The sequence below is a fragment of the Pectinophora gossypiella genome, chromosome 25, assembly GCF_024362695.1.
Source record: "Pectinophora gossypiella chromosome 25, ilPecGoss1.1, whole genome shotgun sequence".
In the NCBI taxonomy this organism is placed as follows: Eukaryota; Metazoa; Arthropoda; class Insecta; order Lepidoptera; family Gelechiidae; genus Pectinophora; species Pectinophora gossypiella.
Window position 1 is genome coordinate 2,778,283 of NC_065428.1, and position 23,980 is coordinate 2,802,262.

Sequence of the window (23,980 nt, forward strand, 5' to 3'; positions counted from 1 at the left end):
AATATCTATTATTTTACTTCTGTAAGACAAAAAAATAATTGGGCCAAATTTGCCGCCCCCTAAAATCTGCCGCCCTAGGCTTCAGCCTACTCAGCCTACTGGTAAATCCGCCACTGATATTTAACATCATGCTTATTATACCTTTAGATGTAACCAAAAATAATTAGACAAAGTACTTCCAGTCCCCATTGCATTTACTATCAAATCCTATTGTTTTTAATATAAACTAACTTGAATGGAATAATCCCCGTGGTCTAGTAGACGAGCGCTAAGCTCACGATCCAAAGGTCCGGGGTTCGAATCCCGGTGGTGATATATCACCAAAATCACATTGTAGCTTGGTTAGGACATTGCAGGCTGATTAACCGATTGACCACACACGAAATCTAAAGTGCATCGCAGACTGGAGCCACTCTTATGGCCTAAAGGTCAATCCTACCAAGACTCAGACCATTATAATTGGAAGTCGCTGGTTCGTGTCTAGAATTGACTTTAATACTTTGCCCCCTATAACGTTTGACGGTGTACATGTTCCGTATAGCCATACTGTTAAGAATCTGGGCATTATCTTTGACGAGTGTTTCTCCTGGAAACCTCAGGTGACGGAAGTTAGCAGGAAGGTGTTTGCCGCGTACGGGTCGCTAAAGCGTCTAAAAAACCTCTTGCCGACCAAAACCAAGATCACTCTAGCACAGTGTCTCGTCCTGCCTATTTTAGATTACGCGGACGTTTGTTACCCGGATCTCTCTGTGGAACTAGTTGCAAAACTTGAACGATTACAAAACCTATGCATAAGATTTATTTTTGGCCTGCGGAAGTTTGATCATGTTTCCGACTACCGTGCGAGGCTTGGGTGGTTACCGATTTATCGTCGGAGAGACTGCCATATCCTGTTCCTTCTATATTCCGTCCTTTTTAACCCTAAATCTCCTTGCTATCTTAAAGATCGCTTCGTCTTTCATTCTTCCACTCTTACCCGCAACCTCCGTTCATCCAACAATCTGTCTCTAAATATTCCTTCCCATTCCTCAACTTTCTACTCCAAGTCTTTCACGGTGCAAGCTGTCCGATTGTGGAATTCTCTGCCTGAAAGCATTAGGAGAGCTTCGTCATTGGAGTCCTTTAAACGGCAAGTCAAGGCGCATTTCCTTACCTCTATTTCCTCTTCATCTTCATAATCTATCTACTCCTTTTCTTCCATAGTATATGTAGTAGTTTAAGTAGTGATATTTATTTATTATAACAATTATAATTATGTGTATTATTATTATGTAGTTTATGTAGTCAAAAGTGTATTTATTTTTATATGCACAAGTATTCCCATGCTGCACTATCCCGCTATATTACCTAATATTCAATATCTCCTATACTTAAAGGTTGCCTGGAAGAGATTGCTACTTAGCAATAAGGCCGCCTATTGTACTAATTCTATTTCTCTTTTGTTTTGTATTTTGTTTTTTCCTGTTTGTGCAATAAAGTATTTGTTATGTTATGTTATGTTATGAAACGACATTTTTCAAGGATGAAAATATTATTTGCAAAATGTATTAACTTACCTCTCTTAGAATGTCGTCTTCTTGCGACCTAATCTCAGACATTTTGTTCTTCAAATCGTGTATTTCCGTCACCAATTTCTTCCTACCCTCTTTTAACTTCTCATATTTAGTTTTCAACTCTCCCACGTTCTCATCCAGCACACTGTCTATAGAGTCTGCTTCTATATCCATCTTCTTCATATCTTCCGTTATGTTCTTTATAATCTTCTCTCTCTTATTCTCTTTTAAGTCTTTCTCAAACTCTTCTAGCTCTGGTATATCTGCCATCAACTCTTTCTTGACGTCATCAAAGCTTTTGTTTTTTATAAGCTTTTCTGGAATTATTTCTATCTCTTTTTCTATCAATACTTTTGATTCCGTGACGTCGTCTTTAAGGGAGTTTCTTTTGTTTTCTATTTCGTTGTGTCGTTCAGTTATAGCTGTGGAGTATCGGAATTCTATGTCGTTTGTAATGTCTGCATCGTCTATCATGGGAATCTCTTCTTCTAGACTTAGTTGTTTCTCAATACCTCCGAATTTCTCAGGTTTAGTGTTATTATCATTAATATTCTGTACTTTAGATGTTTCTACTTTACTTTCGTTGTTTATATTTGACGGTGTTCCGCCATTTTGAATGGGATCCTTTGGAGAATTGACTCCTCTTTGTTGGGAATTCTGTGACGGTTTTTCAGAAAATTCTTTGTTTGTGTGCGAGTTTTGTGGAATCTTTTCAGTTTCCTTTTTAGGTTGTGTAGGTTGAGTATAATCACTATTTTTATGGAACGTATCTTTACTGTGTTGATTAAAATTAGGTTTTTTGCTACTATCTACTGGAGGCGGAGTTGGGAACACGAAATACTGAGGTGAAGGCAGATTTTTATGCGCAAAAGTGGTCTTGATTCTCGTCCTGGGACTCTGAGTGTTCGGGGATTTCGGTTTAAGACCTAAAACGTTATTTCTACTATAATACACATTCTCGTAAGGACTACCGACGGGCGATGTAGATAAGTGTCTATTCTCGCCATTTTGCATCTTTCTTATCATAATGGGACTAGATAACTCGTGTCTTGGGCTTTCGTCGAATACTGGGATGCCGATTTCATCCATTCGCCCGACATTTTCGTAGTTATTTTGGCTTTTAATTGTAACTTCTGGTGTGAGTTGGTCTTGGGTGTCAAAGTTTTCGTAGCTGGAGAGATTCCTCTGTAAGGGTAGTGACTGGCTCATCGAGTTGTTACGGCTATGACTAGTTTCGAACCTGAAATAAATACGAAAATAAACAAAAGTTATTTACAAATAGCTAATAGTATTATATTATCACCGATTGGGTAATGTCCTAAGTCAAAGATAAATTATAACACACAGCCATACAGCGCATTGGGCAATACTGTAATGTTGTATGTACCTTAATAAATAAATAAAGAATAATAATAATAACATACTTAAAACATTTTCAGTTTTCTTTTTAACTTATTTATAAATTTTAATCAAGAAAACGTTTTTCTATGACGTCACAGTGTGGTTTTTCATACAAATTCCATAGTCATTTCGTGTTTTGACTTTTAGTAAAAAGTAATTGATTTGACTAGTTGGAAACTAGCCTATTGACCACGGCCTCTGCGGTCCAGTGGGTGCGCGTTTGGCTCTTGATTCGAAGGTTCTGTGTTCGAATCCCGGTGGGGCCATGTCACAAAAATCACTTTGTGATTACTAATTTGGTTAGTACACTACAGGCTGATCATCTGATTGACCGAAAGGAAGATGATCCGTGCTTCGGAGAGCACGTTAAGCAGTCGTTACATGAGCCATGTCAAGGGCCTTTATAACACTGACACCCAGTGGCGGCCCTAGCAAAATATTTAGGGGGTGCGAGACCTCACCCCTCATAACATTACATAAACTGCCTATATACGTCCCACTGCTGGGCACAGGCCTCCTCTCAATCAACCGGAGAGGGTGTGGAGCATACTCCACCACGCTGCTACACTGCGGGTTGGTGGAGGTGTTTTTATGGCTAATAGCCGGGATATACCTCACCCCTTAGCCGCTTAAAATACGAAATTTTTCCATTGGTTTGCGGCCACCGAAAGTTACCTAGTTAAATCTTTTAAAAATGATTTTCACGGCCACACGGTGAGTTTTATGTGGCCGCAATCTAACCCGATGAAGTTAGTTTGCGGCCAAGGTGGACCAGTACTGGTTAATTTTGCAATTCCCCCCAACCACCGAATCAGGTGCCCAGTGCGGTGGCACACCTCGCACCGTCCTGGGGCTGCCACTGCTGACACCAGGGTTGAAGAAGTCGGTCACAGACTTCATAACCTTGAAGAAGTGACGCTAGGAATAAATGTGTTCTTTTGTAGCAATAAAATCACTCACTTATAATACCCATCGCTGGTTTGCACAAAGTTGGGGTTGTTGAGGGCGACGCTGCGCGGGAGTGACCCGTTTGTAATGATCTTGTTGTGAGCCCGCTTCTCAGTTGGTGTTATTGGGATGCCTGCAACATCAAAAATGACAACATTAACAACCTGTACCGGGTGAGAGCCTTCAGCGCTCCCCATTTATCCGGCCAAGTAGTTAATGACGCAAATCTACAACAAATCACGTCAAAAAAAAAGGTACCGTCAGTATTATTTAGAGGCGGAGAACAGGAGTCCTAGTATGGCTTTGAAATAGACTACTCTTGGCGCCATCTCACTCGCGTCAGACAGAGTACTGCGGGGTGGAAGACAAGAGGGAAATCTATTTTTCCCTAAAAAGTAGCATGGAGAATGCTACACCGACAAGAGCGTGGCTCTTGAATTAGCGATGATTGCGACTAATAAGTCGACCCAGCAGTAGGACGTATCATCATTGGCCTATAGGCCGACTTACAGTAAATAGGCAACTTTATATTATCTTGTAAAAATATATCATATACTTAGTGACACCGTAACGAAAACGACAAATGGAATTCTATAGTCTCTGCTTACCCCGGTGGGAAATAGGCGTGAGTTTATGTATGTATGTAAAAAAATATATCATATACTTAGTGACACCGTAACGAAAACGAGGGATGATTCAGAAGATTATGAGTTGATATAAAGTTTAATTTTCCGTCGCAAAATTCATGTTTCTTTTTGTTTTCATTCATTTTATATTAATTATTTTCAATTCTATACTTTTGAGATGGAAAATTCCACTTGATATTAACTCAGAATAATAGTCTGAATTATCCCCCAAAGGTTTCGTTACGATGTCATTAACACCTTGTATATTAAATATTGATTATTTTTATAAGATCCACTTCTGTTATTACTAACTTAAGACTCACCATTCATTGGCAAAACTTTTATAACTTTAGATCTATGGATCTGAATTCACACAACAATACTAACATCGATCACTTCTTTCAGGTCACACAGAAGCCATTCATCAAGAATTGAATTGAATCACTTCTTTCACTAAATGGAGCTGTTAGCAATTTTTTTACACTAGTATGTATAAGTACAATAGTCTTTGTATTATGGAACAAGTGTCAAAAGAATAACTATTATATTACTCCGTGTCTTTGTGATAAGATTAACAGAGGATTATCTATGTAGGAATGTGATTAAATCTACGTTACGTGCGTTTTTTTTATATACGATAGCAGGGATTAAAACACATAATAACGGGTTCTTACCGCGTTTGAAATAAGTTGGTTTTTGTTGCACCGTCAATTGTAAAAAAAAATGTATTAAGTACTATACTTATTTTTAATAAATAAATAATAAATAAATAAATAGGGATATGAGACTCCCGATATTTCGACACTGTTGCAAGTCTCATATCCCTATTTCAAACGCGGTAAGAACCCGTTATTATGTGTTTTAATTATGATAATAACCGCGTAAACCTAAAACAATGGATAGCAGGGATGTTAGGGAGCTCCGTAACTGTAACCGAAGTGTGTGTGTGTGTGTGTGTGTGTGTGCGTGCGTGCGCGTGTGTGTGTGTGTGTGTGGGTGCGTGCGTGCGAGCGTGCGTGCGTGCGTGCGTGCGTGTGTGTGTGTGGGTGCGTGCGTGCGAGCGTGCGTGCGTGCGTGCGTGCGTGCGTGCGTGTGTGTGATAGTGTCCTTTCTGCCACGATAGATCATTATTATAAGCACAACGCTCTTTTGTCACCATGCTCTCAAGTCATCACAATGTCCATCTTAGGACTGGTAAATTATCTCACCAGAAGCTATCTGTCTCTCGTACTCGGCGCACATGTTGAGTATCTCCTCCAGTCTCGCCGTCTCCGCTTCTTTCTGCTCCTCCTCCTTGACGCGGTCCTGGTACGCCTGCAAACATATTATGATGGTATTAGAGATTTAGATAATTCTTCCGGACCAATAACCACACCCCGGACACTTCATACAAAAACCTCGTTTTACACAGACACTACACATAGACGCTATCGTACACGCGCAACTGTGTGTGTGATGTCTGAGGGCTGTCAACTACAATGCCTAATAAGGGAGTTTCCAACTAGTCAAATCAGTTACTTTTTACTAAACGTCAAATCACGAAATTACTATAGAATCTGTATGAAAAAGCAACCTGTGACGTCACAGAAAACGTGTCAAAATGTCGCACTTATTATCACAACTTTCAACTTTCGACTTCTCCTGCAGAGTGTGCGGTAGAGTTTGCCGCTCTAGGATTGGCTTGCACAGCCATGAAAGAAAGTGCATTTCTTCGAGGCAATGACGTCATAAATCGTCTGAAACAGACGTATAAGGCCAATGATGATGATGATGATGATATCACAACTTTATTATAATTCCTAAAAAAGTTAAAAGTTGCCCCCGGGCCTGTGTAGGTCTGACGGAAGGAGACCGGATGGTTTGACTTTGGTGCCTTGGAAAAATGGCAAGTGCCTGGTTTGAGACGCTACTTGTGTCAGCACTGTTGCCGCCAGCCACCTTGGTCGAACCATCCACTCACCGGCAGCAGCGGCTGAGGATGCTGCTGAGAAGAAGAGGGAGAAGTATGCAGCTCTATTGCCTGCATATAACTTCGTGCCCGTTGCCGTGGAGACCTTTGGTAGCTGGGGGGCGGACACCAAAATCTTTGTGTCAGAATTGGGTCTCAGGCTCAGGGAGAAAACAGGTGACTCCCGCTCCGGCTCGTTCCTGGTCCAAAGGCTGGCCATTGCCATCCAGCGCGGTAATGCGGCTAGTGTTGTGGGCACCTTTGCTCCGGGAACAGTGAGGGGCGGGTTATTTAATGACTAGTTTTTAAGTTTGTTTTTGTGACGTATTGTTATATTAATATTTACAATTAAATAAATTTAACTTTAAAAAAAAATAAGTTAAATAGAAAAAAGAAAACGTTTTTTGCCACCTTTAGACTTGTATTTATTTAGTAATCAGAATTTCATCATTATTCTTTGACTTAGGAAACTGCCCAATTTAACAGGCAACTTAGATAAGAACACACACAAGAAGATTTTATAATCATCAGTCAATAACACATATAAAAAATGCATTCTCATTATATTTACATTAAGCACTTAGCCTGGGTTCAATTTTATTGCAAATTATCAGCATATTTTGATGAGTAATCATCATGAAAAATAAGTAGGTAATGGCGCCGCGCGGGCATTTACTGACAGATCGAATTTCGAATCAGACGAAAGAACGTCGGCGTCCAATTTCAAAATTCGAACTAGAGTAAGAACAAAGGGGGTGAGGTAAACCTAGCTCAGACGCTGGTAGGGAGCGGGGAGTTGGCGATCTATACGTAGTATTATTCCTTATTGTATGCCGTGACTGTCAATCTATACAGGGTGTTAGTAACACCGTACCGAACACCGAGAAATGATTCAGTTCATAATGCTGAGTTAATATCAAGTGGAATTTTCCGTCGCAATAGTGTCCGGGGTTCCATACGGTATGTCGATCTGTGTGTCTATATCTAATGCCTAAAATGTTTACTTACCATTCCACAAAATAGTTTATCAATCTTCTTAATAATAGTATTATAGATCTCATTTCTCAAGTACAATTGGTTAAACTGGTTGCACTTTAGATCATTTCCTACCATAATCACGTTACTATTTTGTATTGGCGCCGAAATATGTTCCTGTTTATTTCCTATGGCAACACTATCCGCCATTTTGGAAATATCATCTTTCAAAACTTCGTAGTGTTTCAAAATTTGTTTTTCCAATTTGATGATTTTATTATCCACATTATTCTCATGGTCTCTAGTTTCTTTTATATAATGATTAGTTAATATTGTGTTTATTGTTTTATATATTTTTATATCGTTTCGTATTTTCGTTAGTATGTCGAGTTTGTCGTTTACAGAGTTCGTTATGTCGATTATCTTGTCGTAACTATCTTTGTGTTTATTGTCCAAAGTTGATTTCAATTCTTTCAGTGCTATGGTGTTCTTCTTCAGGTTTGAAATAAAGATTTTTATAAAGCTTTTTCGTGGCGTTTCCTTTTTCGTTTTGAACGTCATTTTTGAACGTTTTTTGTCCAAATCGTGCAGTTTTTAATTGCAATAGTGTTTGCAATATTGGGCGAATTTTGCACACTTTAGAGAGGTAACTTTTTATAAATAAACTTGATTTCTTTTTCTTCTTACGTAATTTTTTATAACCTCTTTTTAACCGACCTAAAAAGGAAGAGTTTCTATGTTCGACGGTATGTTTTAGTTTTTTAATTGTTGGGCAAATTTTGCACAGTAAAAGCAACTTTTTGTAAATATTCTTGCACACTTTCTTATATCTAACCACTTTTTTAATCGATTTCGACGGTGTTTTTCTTTTTTCAATTTTAGGCGAATTATATATACACTTTTTTAGAAACTTTACAAAGTATATTTTGACATTACAACTCGAATTTTCAAGAACACAACGTTGTTACAACGATATTAAACACCAACTGGATCATTGGTCCAAAATTCGAAAGTGTAATTCGATATCACTGACATTGGAATTCAATATCACTTTTCATTTGAAAAAATGTTAACACTTCAACAATTGACTTTGTTTGTATATTTTAACACGTGTATTTGTTAGAAAATAATGTCATTTCTGCCCAGGGAAACTACTGCCCGATTTTACCCTAAAAAGTAGCATGGAGAATGTTACACCGACAAGAGCATCATATTCCAAGCATTATCCCGTTTTTCACAAGGTCCGCTCCGCTTACCTAACCTGAAGATCCGAGGTGATTTTAGGCACACTTTATTTTGTCACTACGTAATTTTGAATTTTGGATTCTAATTTCAAACGAAGAACTTTCATTTATTTACAAGAGTTTGCATGTTATTCATTTCTATTTTTGAATTTCGATTCGAATTTAGAATACAGTTTTCATGTTATTTATTTCGTTTTTTAAACGTTTATTTTTCAATTTCGCGGCACTATGTCAGGCAAAGGTCATGCCGATTGTAAAGTGTACTGCGGATTCTGCAGTAGTTCGTTATCGCTACGTCAACGTTTATCATTGATAACGTGTTACCTTCATTAAGTATTAATAAAGACTTTGTTTTATCTTTTCGCTACTTCCTTCATCTTTATAGCTATTAGAGATAAAGATATGTTTTTCAGTGTAGATGTTTGTTTTGTACTATTTGTTATGTAGATTATGTCTTTAATTATCACACTTCATTATATAACCTACACGTGAGAGATGATTTTTTAAGTCACGTGTAGGGTCGGGAACGACAAGTCTCAATTACACTTTGTAAAATACATAAATATATTTTTTGTCGAGCGTCTTTCCCAAAACCTGTATAGTCCATGAAAAGAAGTGAGTTATATCATAAAATTAACAGAAACTGTGTTATCACAAAACAAAGACTAAAATATAGTGTCACGAAGAAGTCTCGCGGCCGCCGCGATACTGTCGCAGATTCTGCATAGAATTACTATGGCTTGTCAATTAGCTTCATAAAAATCCGTCGACTTCTTTCGTGGCGCGGGTTATTAGTTTTTATTTAGTCTTCGTTTTGAAATGACACTTTAAATATTAAAAATACTCACCTTAATTCTCATATGTTCAGCTTCCAGGTTCCTCTCATAGTGACAATTGGCGTAAACAGGAGAGTACTGAGGATTTCTGTCGAAAGCCGGCGAAGGCAACCCTACCCCTTTAGCGTTCACACCCCTATCCCCTCTCGCATATTCCTCCGTCCGTTCTCTATTATTTTTACACTCAAAATGATCTCTTCTCTGCACAAACCCACTCTTGTTCATCTGCTCAAAGTTTTCTTTCACTGAATCGAAGTTATTGGTTTTCACGTCGAATTTCCTATCGATTTTATCGTTATTAATCTTCCCGTATATATGGTCCTGCTCGTCATTGTTAATCTTTTTCGGTAATCGATTGTTCTCGTCGAAATTTCTAACTATGTCTTCGATTTTATTTGTTTTTCTGATCGCAACATTGGCGTACGAACAACTTTTGGGGTCTATGGAATTATTCTCTGTCAATTGTATCACTTTTTGGTCTTTCACTTTGTTAATGTAGTTGGGCACAGTTTTGCCGCCCAAAACATCTTTGGCTGGAGTGTTTACTGTTAGGGAGTTGCTACTAAAAACTTTGGGCGATATTTCGTTTTCATTAGAAGTGTAGAATTGACTTCTTCCTATGTTTTTCTGTTGTTTCGCATAGTATTCGAATTTTGATACTTTCGCCATGATGCTGGAGACTTTTGGTCTTGATTCCTGGTCGGAATTCGAGTCTGATTGGTCTAGGTCTCGGTAAGGTTTCCTAGGCGCGACTGGAGGTTTTCTTTTGGACAGATCTTTGAGAGTCATATCTAATTCCTGGTCTAGTTGGGACAACGTGTTGTCTCGATACGACTTCTGGACGTTTTGGTAACATTCCTGGTGGTTTTGATAACCTGTGGATAAAAATAATTTTAACATAACAAATAGTTTATTGCACAGGAAGTAGTCATGAGAAATATAATGTACCCATTTTAGGACTCTGTCGCACTAACATATTTGACATTTAGTAAGACTTACAGTCCAATTTGTCAAAAAAGTTAATGTGACATGGTACCAAAGTGTATACATATTAATGCTCGTGACCGTACACGATGCAGAAACAAAAGAGATTATTTATACGTTATGTCAATTTAACTTTATTCAAGGTAATGAGGTTGGTACCATTGATTTACCACTACCGTAGATACAGCGCTTGATACAAAAATGCGGGTAAAACTTGGCGCTTGTTTGGCGAACTATCTACTAAAGAGTGTGACGTCACTTTGAGGGATTTTATACGAATGAATCCACTCACCAGGGGTCAGACAGTGGTCGTTGGGCTGGAATTGTACGGGCGCCATGGACACGTGTGTTGACGGCAACACTGACTTCATCATCTTGGCTTCCTCCGGGTGGTTGAAGCGGAGGTAATTGGAGCGCCCGATCGTTAGCATGCTGCCTAGAATTAGAAGAAGAGGGATGTTTAGAAAACGGGTCAATTAAGATCTTATTGAGAAAAGTAAAATTACAATATTTAACTCGTTTTCAATATTCGGCCTCCATCGTCCAGTGGTTGAGCGTTATACTCGTCCCGGGTTCGAGGTTCGAATCCCGGTAGGGACAAATCACAAAAATCACTTTGTAATCCCTAGTTTGGACAGGACATTACAAGCGGGACCAACAGCTTAATGTGCCTTCCGAAACACGGATCATCTTACTTTCGGACAATCAGAACAGCCTGCAATGTCCTAACCAAACTAATGATCACAAAGTGATTTTTGTGAAATGTCCCCAACAAATGTCAATGATTCCTATTGAATGACGAGTGAGAATGTCGTATGGAGTCACCGGGGTGTACCTTGGGCCAGTCTTGTGGGCTTGTCGACGAGCTGCGAGTCCAGCAGGGTACTCCCACTGATGGGGTACAGGGTGACCACACCGTGGGAGTTCTCCACTCGACAATGCACGCTCGCCACCCCCGTGCCGACCACGTAGATGTCGCATGTCGGGTCTGAGCCGATTGTCACCCGACCTGGAAGTGACAAGGAAAATTTATATGAAAGGATCTGCGTATGTCAAACGTAACAGAATAAGGTAGTTTCTAATCGCAACAATGGATTTCGATACCGTAACTATCGATCTAGCGTACCACCTAAAAAAGTATTTCGTGACAGCGTGTTCGCAAGTCCGTCAGTCGCCAGTCAAAGGCTTTTCGCAGGGGCGTACCACTTGAAATATTTTACGCAGCAGCGTGAGTCGCAATAACGGCATTCGGAACTACATATCAGACCCTTTCCAACTAGTCAATTCAGTTACTTTTTACAACACGAAATTACTATAGGGCGTAGAGCGTAGTTGTTACTAGGGAGTGGAATTCTCTGCCGTCTTCTGTATTTCGGAGTGCATATAACCCGGGTACATTCAAGGCCAGAGTGAACAGGCATCTTCTGGGCGAGCCCCGTATTAAGCCTCGTCAATGCTTTCGGGCAAGTCTGGGGCCACTGATGATCACGGGATGACTGATGAGATTGGAGTGATCATGGCACTTGCAACAGTGTCGAAATATCGGGAGTCTCATATTTCCCTGATTTAAACGCAGTAAGAACCCGTTGTTATGTGTTTTAATTATGATAATAACCGCGTAAACTTAAAACAAGGTAGGTATGTGTTATGTGTATGTCGTGGCCAGATCGTAAAATTGATCATTTCATGAAATGATCGAGCACATCGTGAAATGATCAATTCTATGATCTGGCCACGACATGTATAAACAAACCTTGTTTGATGGGATGTAGCGTAACGGCCGTGCTAAGCCGGCCCGTCCCGAGGCTGACCAGGTGCGGGGTATTCGTCGCCACCCTGGAAATAAGCAGAAATATATTTGTCGAGGAGCTCGGTGGCGCAGCGGTAAACGCGCTCGGTCTGCGATTGTTGAAGTGAAGCAACTTTCGCAAAGGCCGGTCATAGGATGGGTGACCACAAAAAAGTTTTCATCTCGAGCTCCTCCGTGCTTCGGAAAGCACGTTAAGCCGTTGGTCCCGGCTGCATTAGCAGTCGTTAATAACCATCAATCCGCACTGGGCCCGCACTAGGTAATTATGACTTTAAATTTGAACGCTATCTATATTTTTTTAAGGAACGTAGCCTGGAAAATACCTCATTGAAAGAAATTACGTTTTTTTTTAATAAAATCACTTAAGAATGTGATTATTCAAAAATGCGCTTGTGGTTTTACTATAATCCGGCGAAAAGCAGTTCGGTGGTAACCATGTGAAACGTATGCATGGGTGAGATGACGTCATCGGAAGTGACATTCTATTTTAGGCGCACAGCTGAGTGTGATGCGTTTTTGTCGCCTTTCTGAAGACATAGAGTTGGAGAAACTTTGAAAGTTCTTAGTCAAATTTAAAGATTCACGCAATTTATTCATAGTAAACTATTTTAAACGGGTCGGTGATTAAATGTTAAATAAGTAATAAAGCTCGGTTCGGCAATGCAGGACGGAAGGGGCAAGTCACAGGGACTGTAACCTGGAACCTGACAGAGGGCAGCAATAACTGTCAGTACTAATCAGAGGCGGAGGACAGGAGTCCTAGTACGGGTTTGTAATAGACTACTCTGGGCGCCATCTCACTTGCGTCAGACAGAGTACTGCAGGGCGGAAGGCAAGAGGGAAACTACTGCCCTATTTTTCCCTAAAAAAGTAGCATGGAAAATGCTGCACCGACAAGAGCGTGGCTCATGATGATGAAGTAATAAAGCTATTGAAATAAAACATACATAGATACATACATAAACTCACGCCTATTTCCCACCGGGGTAAGCAGAGACTATGGAATTCCATTTGGTTCGATCCTGACACTTCTCTTACTTCCTCCACATTCATCAATCGCTTCATACACGCCGGTTCAGAGTAGATCTTACTATAAACCTTTTCTAAGGACATCTCCATTTGAGCAATGTAAGTCCTTCTAGGTCTTCCTCTGCCAGCCTTACCATCAACTTTCGCTTTACATACCGCTTTCGCAATTCTATTATCCTTCATCCGCTCTACGTATCGCTCGTGTATTAAGTACTGTACTTATTTTTAATAAATAAATAAATGAATAATAATAACCTAACCTTCCCTCGAAATAAAAAAGCATAAGAATTTCCATAGAGAATATGTTGGGATGTTAAAACATTTTGCTGAGCTGGGGGATCAAAAGGGCCACTTCGAAGCAATTGGCTAGTTTGAAACTAGTCAAATCAGTTACTTTTTACCACACGAAATTACTGTGGAATTTGAGAAAGCACACTGTGACGTCATCGAAAAACGTGAGATAATGTCGCACTTATTACCTATTACGTTTTTCTTGTTTAAAATTCATAAATAAGTTAAATAGAAAAATGACAATGTTTTCGTTAGTTTTAGATGTATGTTTATTTAGTAATCAAAATTTCATAATTTATTTTGAACGTAGTACACGATCCTATTTATTTCATAAAGCAATATTGCTATTTGTCATTTGCTTGCATTGCGCACTTACTTTTACATGCGCAAATGTCAAATTATTATATTGCTTTTTTAGATGAATTGCTTCGATATCGCCTTTTGAACCCCCCTGATATGCACCTTTTTCCGCCAAAAATTTCAGATACGTCAGATAGCGACATCGGTGACGATATTATAAATATCTTTTATTTAAAGTTTACTATTTATACAAAAGTGCGACTGTCTGTCTGTGGATATAAACCAAATGTTGAACCGATCGTCATACACATAAACCACCTTAAGTATTCTCCGTCAACGTCTAAAATCCCTTGCCAAAGTATTATTAACTTGAACTTTATAGTTGACAAGCGGGGCTAATTTAACAAGGTGAATGCACCTTATGAAGAAGGAAATAGGGGTAATTTTTGTTTGCCTAAAACGGATGTCAAAATATCTTCGACTTGCGCATGTGTCATGTATTTGTTTCATAAAACAGTTTTGTTTTTGTTTGTATACGTTTGTGGGTTTAAAATAAATGTATTTGTGGACTGGCTACTGGGGCTTGTAATAGACTAATTCACGCCCGTATCCGTGTGGGGTTAGCAGAACTATACGTACAATCAAAGAGCAAACGTGCAGTCACTGAGTCCAGCGAATTATTTGTAAACAGTGGTGAAATTACTATTTGAGTAAGCTTCCTGGGAGTTTCACTCTTGCTTTTTCAATTCATACATAAAAAGAGGAGGAGGAGGAGGAAATGGAGGAGAAGATTTTTTATTATTCTTTTTTTGTTATGTTGGTATCATTATATGTTTATTGCACCAGCCCGTGCTCCAATGAATAACCTAAGGTTGCCTGGCAAAAATTGCTGTTTAGCAATAAGGCCGCCTATTGTGCTTATGTTTTATTCGTATGTTTACGTCCTTTGTATATGTTGTTGTGCAATAAAGTATTATTGATTGATTGATTGATTGATTGAGGAAGTCCATTTTTAGGGTCGAAGAAAACACTGTGCGTCGGTCCCGGTTACTACTTGCTGATGCACCCGGAGTGGTGTCAGGGCCGCCAAAGGCCCCTGACATGGCTCATGAAACGATTACTCACTTACATCAGTGGTCAGTGTCCTAACCAAAAGTAGGGATCACAAAGTGGTTTTTGTGATATGTCCCCACCGGAATTCGAACCCGGGACCTCTGGATCGTGAGCCCATCGCTCAACCACTGGCACTGAACCAAGGAGGCCGTTTTAATTATGTCTTTTCCCATACTCTTACTTAATAACCCTTTCTGCCCAATTTATTCTTTCCATCCTAATCCAACACCACACTAACAAAGTATTCCACGATTATACAACAACCATCTCTCATTGCAATCTAAGCGATATTACCGCTTACAATTACAAGGTATCAATTGTCGATTGCTTTAATAAGATCCTGGGCGAACCGGTTTAATGTAATTCAAGACCTAACAAGACCTGACGAATACAATACCTAGGGTAATTGGATAGTTAGGTCATAGAGCGTTTAGCTTCAACGGTTGCGGATAGGGTAACCTAGGAACTTAGGGCTTGTTGTGATCTGACAGAAGCTATTTTGTGGTCTATGCTGTGAAGTTTAAAAAAAGTAAAGAATGATTATAGTTTCCTATTAGTTGGAAATTGTACAGAAAATGTGCGTTTTTGTGATAGTGTAAGCTCTGCACGGCACCCGAGCCGCGCGCGGCGCGAATTATATCGACGGTTTCCAGTTTTCGATGATAGACGCAGGGAATGCTATCTACGTAGATAGACGTAGACGTAGAGACGTAGTAGATATGAACGTAGTATTTAATGGACTGGGGATATAATACCTAGATAATATATAAAATATATATACACGTTCTGTTGTTGTAATTGTGAATGTCGTGTGTACCTGTAATTGGGGTACATATACAAAAAATAACTTAAGGCTTTATTTATAATTTTATAACTTTACAATACGTGTACGGTCACGAGCATTAATATGTATACACTTTGGTACCATGTCACATTAACTTTTTTGACAAATTGAACTGTAAGTCTCACTAAATGTCAAATATGTTAGTGCGACAGAGTCCTAAAGTGGGTACATTATATTGCTCGTGACTGTACTGTTGGTATACCTTTTTAAATAAATAAATAAACAGCTCATTATTCTGATTTAATGTATCAAGTGGAATCCCCCATTGCAAAAGTATAAAATTGAAAATAGGTAATTAAAAAAAAACCCAAAAAAAAGCTTGAATTTTGCGACGGAAAATTCCACTTGATATTAATCATGAATCGCCTCCATCACTATTCGTTACGATGTCATTAACACTATACATACATATAAAAACTCACGCCCGCAATCCCTAATGGGGTGGGCAGAATCACAAGTAATCCAGAACTTACTTGATCTACATAGCTTGATTGACCACATCGAATGAGTTTTGAATGTTTATGTAAGTGCAAGAGAAGCGTGTCAGGATCGAAGCAAATGGAATTCCATAGTCTCTGCTTACCCAAATAATAAATAGGGGTGAGTTTATATACGTGTGTAAGTAAAATAGTGGATGTCTGTTTGCAATAGGCATTTGCATACGATGACTTCATAGTTGGCATTATTCTTATCGAATTCTCAGTATAAGTCGTTAATCTGTCCTTATCAATGTCTGCATACTAATGTGACTGTTTTTGTATTCATTTCGTTAAAGATTGTGTTATGTCCGCTTGTCTGCTGCAATGGGAGCGAATAAAAACATAGAACGGCAACTCTCCGCTCCCCACCAACGGCTGAGCTAGGTTTACCTCACCCCCTCGGTGTTTTAGTCCTCAATCGTATGGCGCCAGACGTCACACACACAGATGCACGTGTACGATAATGTCAATGTGCAGTGTCTGTAAAACGAGGTGTTTTGTATGAAGTGTTCGGGGTGTTGTCGTGGGCGAATCCCTTTATTGGATTCAAATTCAAAAATATCTTTATTCAGTAGATCTTTTTTAATCGTGTGGTGAATTACCAACCGCATCAACCCTGGTGTCAATAGTAACCCTGACACCAGGGTTGATGAGGCTGGTATTCCACCTCACAACCCACACGATAAGAAGAATAAACTTAGATGGTTTTTCAATAAAAAACCAGATAATATTTTAAATTTGTCAGAAAATAAATTTAAGTGAAGTGTGAAGCTTACTTTGTGTAAAAAAGCTTATTATAAGGTTAATGACTACCTAAATGATAAAAAGGTCTGGTATTAAATGTGTTCCTCTAGTTATTAAATAACTTATAATGTCCCTCATTGATTTAAAAGATGTGCTGCTGTTACAGTTTCTTGTAATTTCTCCTCCTCAGCCATAACACCTTGCGATATGACGTAAATTCAAAAATGTTACATTGACCTTCAACAAGTTCATCCATGATAATTACGTTGAATAAATGATTCTGATTTCTGGTGTGTACTGGAATCAACTTGATTATTTATTTATAAAATATAATCTTTTATATCGGTATGGGAAACTGTCTATTTTTATAATATAGCATAACATAAATAGCCTATATACGTCCCACTGCTGGGCACAGGCCTCCCCTCAATCAACCGGAGGGGGTATGGAACATACTCCACCACGCTGCTCCAATGGGTTGGTGGAGGTGTTTTTACGGCTAATAGCCAGGACCAACGGCTTAACGTGCCCTCCGAAGCACGGAATCATCTTACTTTTTCGGACAATCAGGTGATTCAAGCCTGAAAAGTCCTTACCAAACAAAGGACAGTCTCACAAAGTGATTTCGACAATGTCCCCCATCGGGAATCGAACCTACCCGCGTCCGTGGTCTAGTGGTTAGAGCGTTAGGCTCACCTAAATAAACTTTTTTTTTATTATTATCAGAATAGAATAGAAATAGTTTATTATAAAAGGACGCCACATACAAAAAAAGACAACAACATCATATCAAATTTCCACTAAAACAATTACAAAAAAGCAAGACGGATGTTTGTCGAAATGACCATAAGGTGGTGGTGGACGTCCTGAGATAAAAGGGCCTCCCTCTGCACAAGTCGCGGCGTGAACCACGACGCTGATATTATGTGGACCCTGTTGGGTGACGCACGAACATTATCAGTATGAGAATCTGCCTATATTTTATAACACTACCCTACACACTAGCCTACAAATAATAATCGGTGTGGTTTACCAAAACTGCATATTATCACGTTCAGTCCACAAGTCATTGTCTGGTGCGTCGGTTCATTGACCCTCGGATCACAGCTGTGTCCAAATTACGTTCAATCTAATTGATTTGAGATTTGAGAACATATACATTATTGGTTATAATATACAGGGCGTCTTCTTCTTAATAATAATAAAAAAGTTTATTTAGGTAAAACCTACGACACACATATACATTTACAACATTAAAATATACACACATTAACATTTAGTTGGAAAACATAAAGGTATATAGGAGCCGCAGCTCACCAAAAAAGGTCAGGGTTCAGTGGAAATTTACCCAGAGGGCAACACTGATTTTAATAAAAAAAAAGTTTATTTAGGTAAATTCTACGACACACATATACATTTACAACATTAAAATAACAACATTAATATACATTTACAAATGTCAAATTGCAACATCGCTTTCTTAGATGAATTGCGTCGATGTGGCCATTTTAAGCCCCCAGTTAATAACGTATAAAACACGTCCATAAACAATAATCTATTATATGTCCATAAATGTGGTGTAGAGCCGTGGTAGCCCAGTTGGTAGAAAGCTTGCCTCTCACTTTTAGGTCGCAGGTTCGAATCTAGCACACGCCTAAACAAACGATTGTCGAATTTGTTTTCGAATTCATGTTTGGATCATAAATGATTATCACGTGCTCAGCGGTGAAGGAAAACATCGTGAGGAAACCCACATTCCCGAGAAATGCATTTTCGGAGGTATGTGACCTAAAAGTTAGGCCTATATTGGGCTGGTTTTCCCTTCGCGGGTTGGAAGGTCAGACAGGCAGTCGCTTCTGTAAAAAACCGGACCTGTCAGATCTTCAGGTTAGGCAAGCGGACCTTGTGAAAAACGGGATAATGGAGTTACGGGATAGGGAGATGATGAAGTTAAAGTTGTACAAAATTTATTTTTCTTTACATCGACAGCCCTATCCCGAAACTATTTCAAGTCATCCCTAAACAACCGCATAAACACGGCGTGTGATTCTCAAAACACATCTAAAGATAAGATATGCGTCGACTGACTCATCTCAAGAGAGTGCCGAGAGAGGGAACGGAGTACCGGGAGTGAACTGAGGTTCAAGTGGGTATAATTTATGTGATGTTAATGCTTACGAGAAGTTTGGAGTGTAACATAATGCTGATTGAAATCGATTAAAGTCTCCGTGGTGTAGTTAAAGAGAAGGTACAGGTCGTATCAGGAGGTGAAGGTTTTGGCGGGAAGAAGAGAGGAATGACGATTACTCCACCGACAAGAGCGCAGCTCTTAAATAAAGAGAGAGCGGGGTGTAGTAGTTAGAGCGTTGGGCTTAGGATCTTTAAGTCCGGGTTTGATTTCCGATGGGGACATTGTCGAAATCTGTTTATGAGACTGTCCTTTGTGTAACTGGACCGCAACATCGATTTACCAGCAATGAATGATGTGGAAACTTTTATAATACGATCGTTGATCATATAATATGATCATTTTGTGCATCGCAGCGGTAAACGCGCACGGTCTGCGATTGTTGAAGTTAAGCAACTTTCGCAAAGGCCGGTCATAGGATGGGTGACCACAAAAAAAAGTTTTCATCTCGAGCTCCTCCGTGCTTCAGAAGGTACGTTAAGACGTTGGTCCCGGCTGCATTAGCAGTCGTTAATAACCATCAATCCGCACTGGGCCCGCGTGATGGTTTAAGGCCCGATCTCCCTATCCATCCATAGGGAAGGCCCATGCCCCAGCAGTGGGGATGTTAATGGGCTGATGATGATGATGATGATATAATAAGAACTCCGTGGTTAAGACTCATCTAATTCGTTAGAAATTCCAAAGTAGGTACATAACGAATGCAAAGCCGCGGGCAGTTTCCGCTCGAACCGTCACTTTCTCCTTAGAAAATTGCTAAATTTACTAAATCTATTGTTTGAATTCAAGTGAAATGTGAAACTGTCTGTAATTTGTCTCGTTATCAACGTCCGATGATCGGAGAAAAAAAAAGTGAATTTATGTTTGTATTAGAGGTATTTATTTTGTTTACAAAACGAAACAAAATCTAATATTTTTGTTAAAATTTTTTGTTTTGTTACAATTCATTATAATCCGTTAAATGTATACATATTATTAACATAGTTAATTTGATTTGATTGTTTAGATTTAAGCTTATTATTTTTTATATTTTAGTATTTTTTGGGGTTCAGCTGAAAATCGGCGTTGTGGCTCTCCCTCAATGTCGGAGTGTCACAACATCTTGCTGAGCTGACGTCCCTTTTTAGAGATAAGGTTTAAATTCATTATTTTGTTCACTATTCTATTCTGTGTACCACCTACCTATTTCTAAAATAAATGATTTTCTTTCTTTCTTTCTTTCTTTCTTAAAAGATTAAAAAAATGTAAATAGGTTTGGATCGCAATCTCATCTGAAGTGGCGACAAACACAACCACAGAACACCTCATTCGTGTGTGTGACGTCTGACGCCATACGATTGAAGACTAAACTATGATCGACGGGGGGTGAGGTAAACCTAACTCAGCTGCTGGTGGGGAGCGGAGAATTACCGTTCTATACATAGTATTATTCCTTATTCTATACTAAAACTAGGGGTCACATAGTGACTTTTCTGATAGAAAGAAAGAAAGAAAGAAACGTTTATTACCTACCGTTTACATTTGATACCTATGCTCTCACCGGGATTCGAACTCGGAACATCTGGATCGTGAACCAATGCTCAACCACTGGACCACGGCGGCCATTACCTATATTAATGAATGGTTTTGTTCTACAATCTATGCTATTATCGGTTAATTACGATTCAATATCTCAATCGTTCATTTTATATAATGTCATTGTATTAAGATTGATTCGTGTTACGTAAGAGAATTGACATCAAGGTTTTTTGAGAGCAATCGGTAGCCTTTAGCGTAATACACACACACACACATTCAAAAGTACCTACCTATACTTTTGATTGTCTTTTGATTTTATTGTTTTTTACCTAAAGCTGCTGTATATTTCTATTTAATGTCCTCTAGACCTCGTTGATAACTTCCGCACAATATCCCAGGAAGAAGAAATGACTGAAAACCAGCGCTGGATAGCGCCATAGCATAGCTCCATCACAGCACAAGCTGAGCCATTTCCTTTAGCCTGTATTCGTAATATTCATAATTACTTAATTACAGAAAAATGTAAATTGTTACTGGCAATAAATTTATTTTATTCACAGGGACTGTAACCTGGGACCTGACAGAGGGCAGCAGTAACTGTCAGTACTATTCAGACGCGGAGGACAGGAGTCCTAGTATGGCTTTGAAATAGACTACTCAGGGCGCCATCCCACTCACGTCAGACAGAGTACTGCGGGGCGGAAGGCAAGAGGGAAACCACTGCTCTATTTTTTCCTACAAAGGTAGCATGGAATGCTACAACGACAAGAGCGTGGCTGACAGTTTACGGACAATATTATGACTAAAATAATTAAATATCATTCTGACATCTTTCAGCGCCAAAACAAAAATACTGAAAACCCCCATCACATACAGCTATCCATATTCATAGGCCCCTAAACATGCTAAATAAACAGTAAACTTTAGTAAACATTCAAAGAGGAAGCGATCTTTCAGAAGCGACATCAAAGCAAGTTTAGTGGCTAACTAAATAAACTGGCTGACCGACTGCAGTAACAATTAAGCTAAATTGATGCAACTATGAGAGGTCGACGCCCTTCAGCTGTTTATTCCTGGGTGGTGGCATAGATTAAGAGACAGACGCGACACTAATATAGTGGGATTAGAGACGATTAAGGAGGAGAGGAGGATAGAGGAGATTAAGGCATTAAGGGAAAATTATTATACGGGAATTTAAGAAACTAAAAAATATTTATTCAGTAAAATAAAAAAAATTAAGAAGACTTTTTTGGAAGCTTGAAAGTAGGATTAATGCCGTAGAAATAAGGTCCTAGCTTCTGCTGTGTTAAATTGAGTCTTCTTCTTCTATCGTGTGATCGTGTGTCAGGGTTACTATTGAGCCGCCAAAGGCCCCTGACATGACTCATGTAACGACTACGTACTTGCATCAGTTAGTAACCAGGACCAACGGCTTAACGTGCCTTCCGAAGCACGGAGCGTCGAACTTTCGGGCAATCAGGTGATCAGCCTGTAATGTCCTAACCATACTAGGGATCACAAAGCGATTTTTGTGATATGTCCCCACCGGGATTCGAACCCTCAACCACTGGACCACGGAGGCCGTTGTTAAATTGAGTGATAGAGTGAGAAACAGTGTGATAAGAGAGATGTGGTGTAAAAGACGATATAGTGACTATGATCGAGAAGGGAATGATAAGTTGGTTTCAACACGTAGAGCGGATGATAAATAATAGGATAACAAAAACGGTATATAAAGCACAGGTTGGTGGTAGGACTAGCAGAGGAAGACCTAAAAGGACGTACATTGACCAAATTGGAGATGTCCTTAGAAAAGGTGTAGTACGATCTACTCTGAACCGGCGTGCGCGTATGAAACGATTGATGAATGTGGAGGAAGCAAATGTCATGATCGAAGCAAATGGATTCCCATAGTCTCTGCCCTACCCCGGTGGGAAATAGGTGTGAGTTAATGTATGTATGTAGAAGATTTTGAAACACACATGATATAGCTACTAGCTAGTAAAATATAAATAATTATTTGAAATTCTAGGGAAGTTATGACGTCATTATATAACAGTAATATAAATACATACATATATAGCGATCAAACACATAACCCTCTTTTACGCTTCGGCGCAGTCGGGTAAAAAAATACACATAAATAGCATTGTATGTTCGAGTTATATTAAGCGGTAATAAACAGGGTGTTTCTGACATCGTAACGAATACTGAGGAGCATGATTGAGACCATGATTCTGAGTTGATATCAAGTGAAATTTCCCGTCGGAAAATTCGTGAAAATTTTAGTGTTCTTTTTAATTATTTTTCGACAGAAAGTTCCACTTGACACCAACTGAGAATCATGACGTGAAACATCCCTCAAAAGTTTTCGTTACGATGTCACTAACACCCTGTTGATGCAATTACCAATCAATGTAAGAACAATTAAAAAAAAAATTACGACAATAAAATGCGTATAAGCCACCATATCGAGTTGGCCATTAAGATTTACGAAGCAAGACCACTCAGTAAGTAAGTAATTATCAAAGAATCGACATTCTTGCTGGAGTGAAAGGAAGCGTAGGTAGACTTTGTAAAGTGCAGTTTTCTGTAAAATTTTATTCTTCAAGTGATATAACATAGTCATCTGCCTATACCTATAGTTTGAGGTTCCTTTAAAAAATCTCGTGTTTTTATAGAAGGTCTTTGACATAAAATAGCATGACGTCTGTATTCCCAAAGGGGTAGGTAGAGGTGTATAGTATATACCTACACCCGCTCCTCGCCAGCTGTATTTAAGTTCCAAGCAGGGTATTGCAAAAAAGCAATACTGCTATTTGACATTTTGGTGACATTGCGCACTTACTTTTGTTTGCGCAAACTGTCAAATTGCAATAGTTTTTAGATGAATTGCTTTAAAGATTGGACTTGAAGATTGTTTCAACTTGTCGTTCCAGACATAATTTGTCGTTCGATCGGTCTAGTTTTTAGTAATATCTACAAAAAAAATCGTGTCTAATAAGATACTTTTTACGAAACGTCAAAACAAAAGTTTTCTTTTGAGTTTGTATGGAAATACTGTCCCGTGACGTCATCAATAAAAGCGGTCAAAGTCGTACTCATTATTACTTAATTCATAAATAAAATTCGATAATAATTCGAATAGT

The 23,980-nt window shown here is 39.0% G+C and overlaps 1 protein-coding gene across 2 annotated transcripts in view; it reads right to left on the reverse strand.

The window, feature by feature from the left end:
- Positions 1-23,980, reverse strand: part of LOC126378018 (227 kDa spindle- and centromere-associated protein) — a 118,179-nt gene that overhangs the window by 36,092 nt on the left and 58,107 nt on the right. The window contains exons 3-9 of one of the 2 annotated variants that reach the window (XM_050026071.1): positions 12,269-12,351; positions 11,351-11,524; positions 10,808-10,951; positions 9,544-10,406; positions 5,737-5,842; positions 3,915-4,035; positions 1,557-2,793 (exon numbers count right to left, since the gene is read on the reverse strand). In XM_050026071.1, the coding sequence (XP_049882028.1) occupies positions 1,557-2,793; positions 3,915-4,035; positions 5,737-5,842; positions 9,544-10,406; positions 10,808-10,951; positions 11,351-11,524; positions 12,269-12,351 (2,728 nt within the window). Of the gene's footprint in view, positions 1-1,556; positions 2,794-3,914; positions 4,036-5,736; positions 5,843-7,484; positions 8,202-9,543; positions 10,407-10,807; positions 10,952-11,350; positions 11,525-12,268; positions 12,352-23,980 lie in introns of those variants that run through there. The other variant, XM_050026072.1, reaches the window with a different exon arrangement.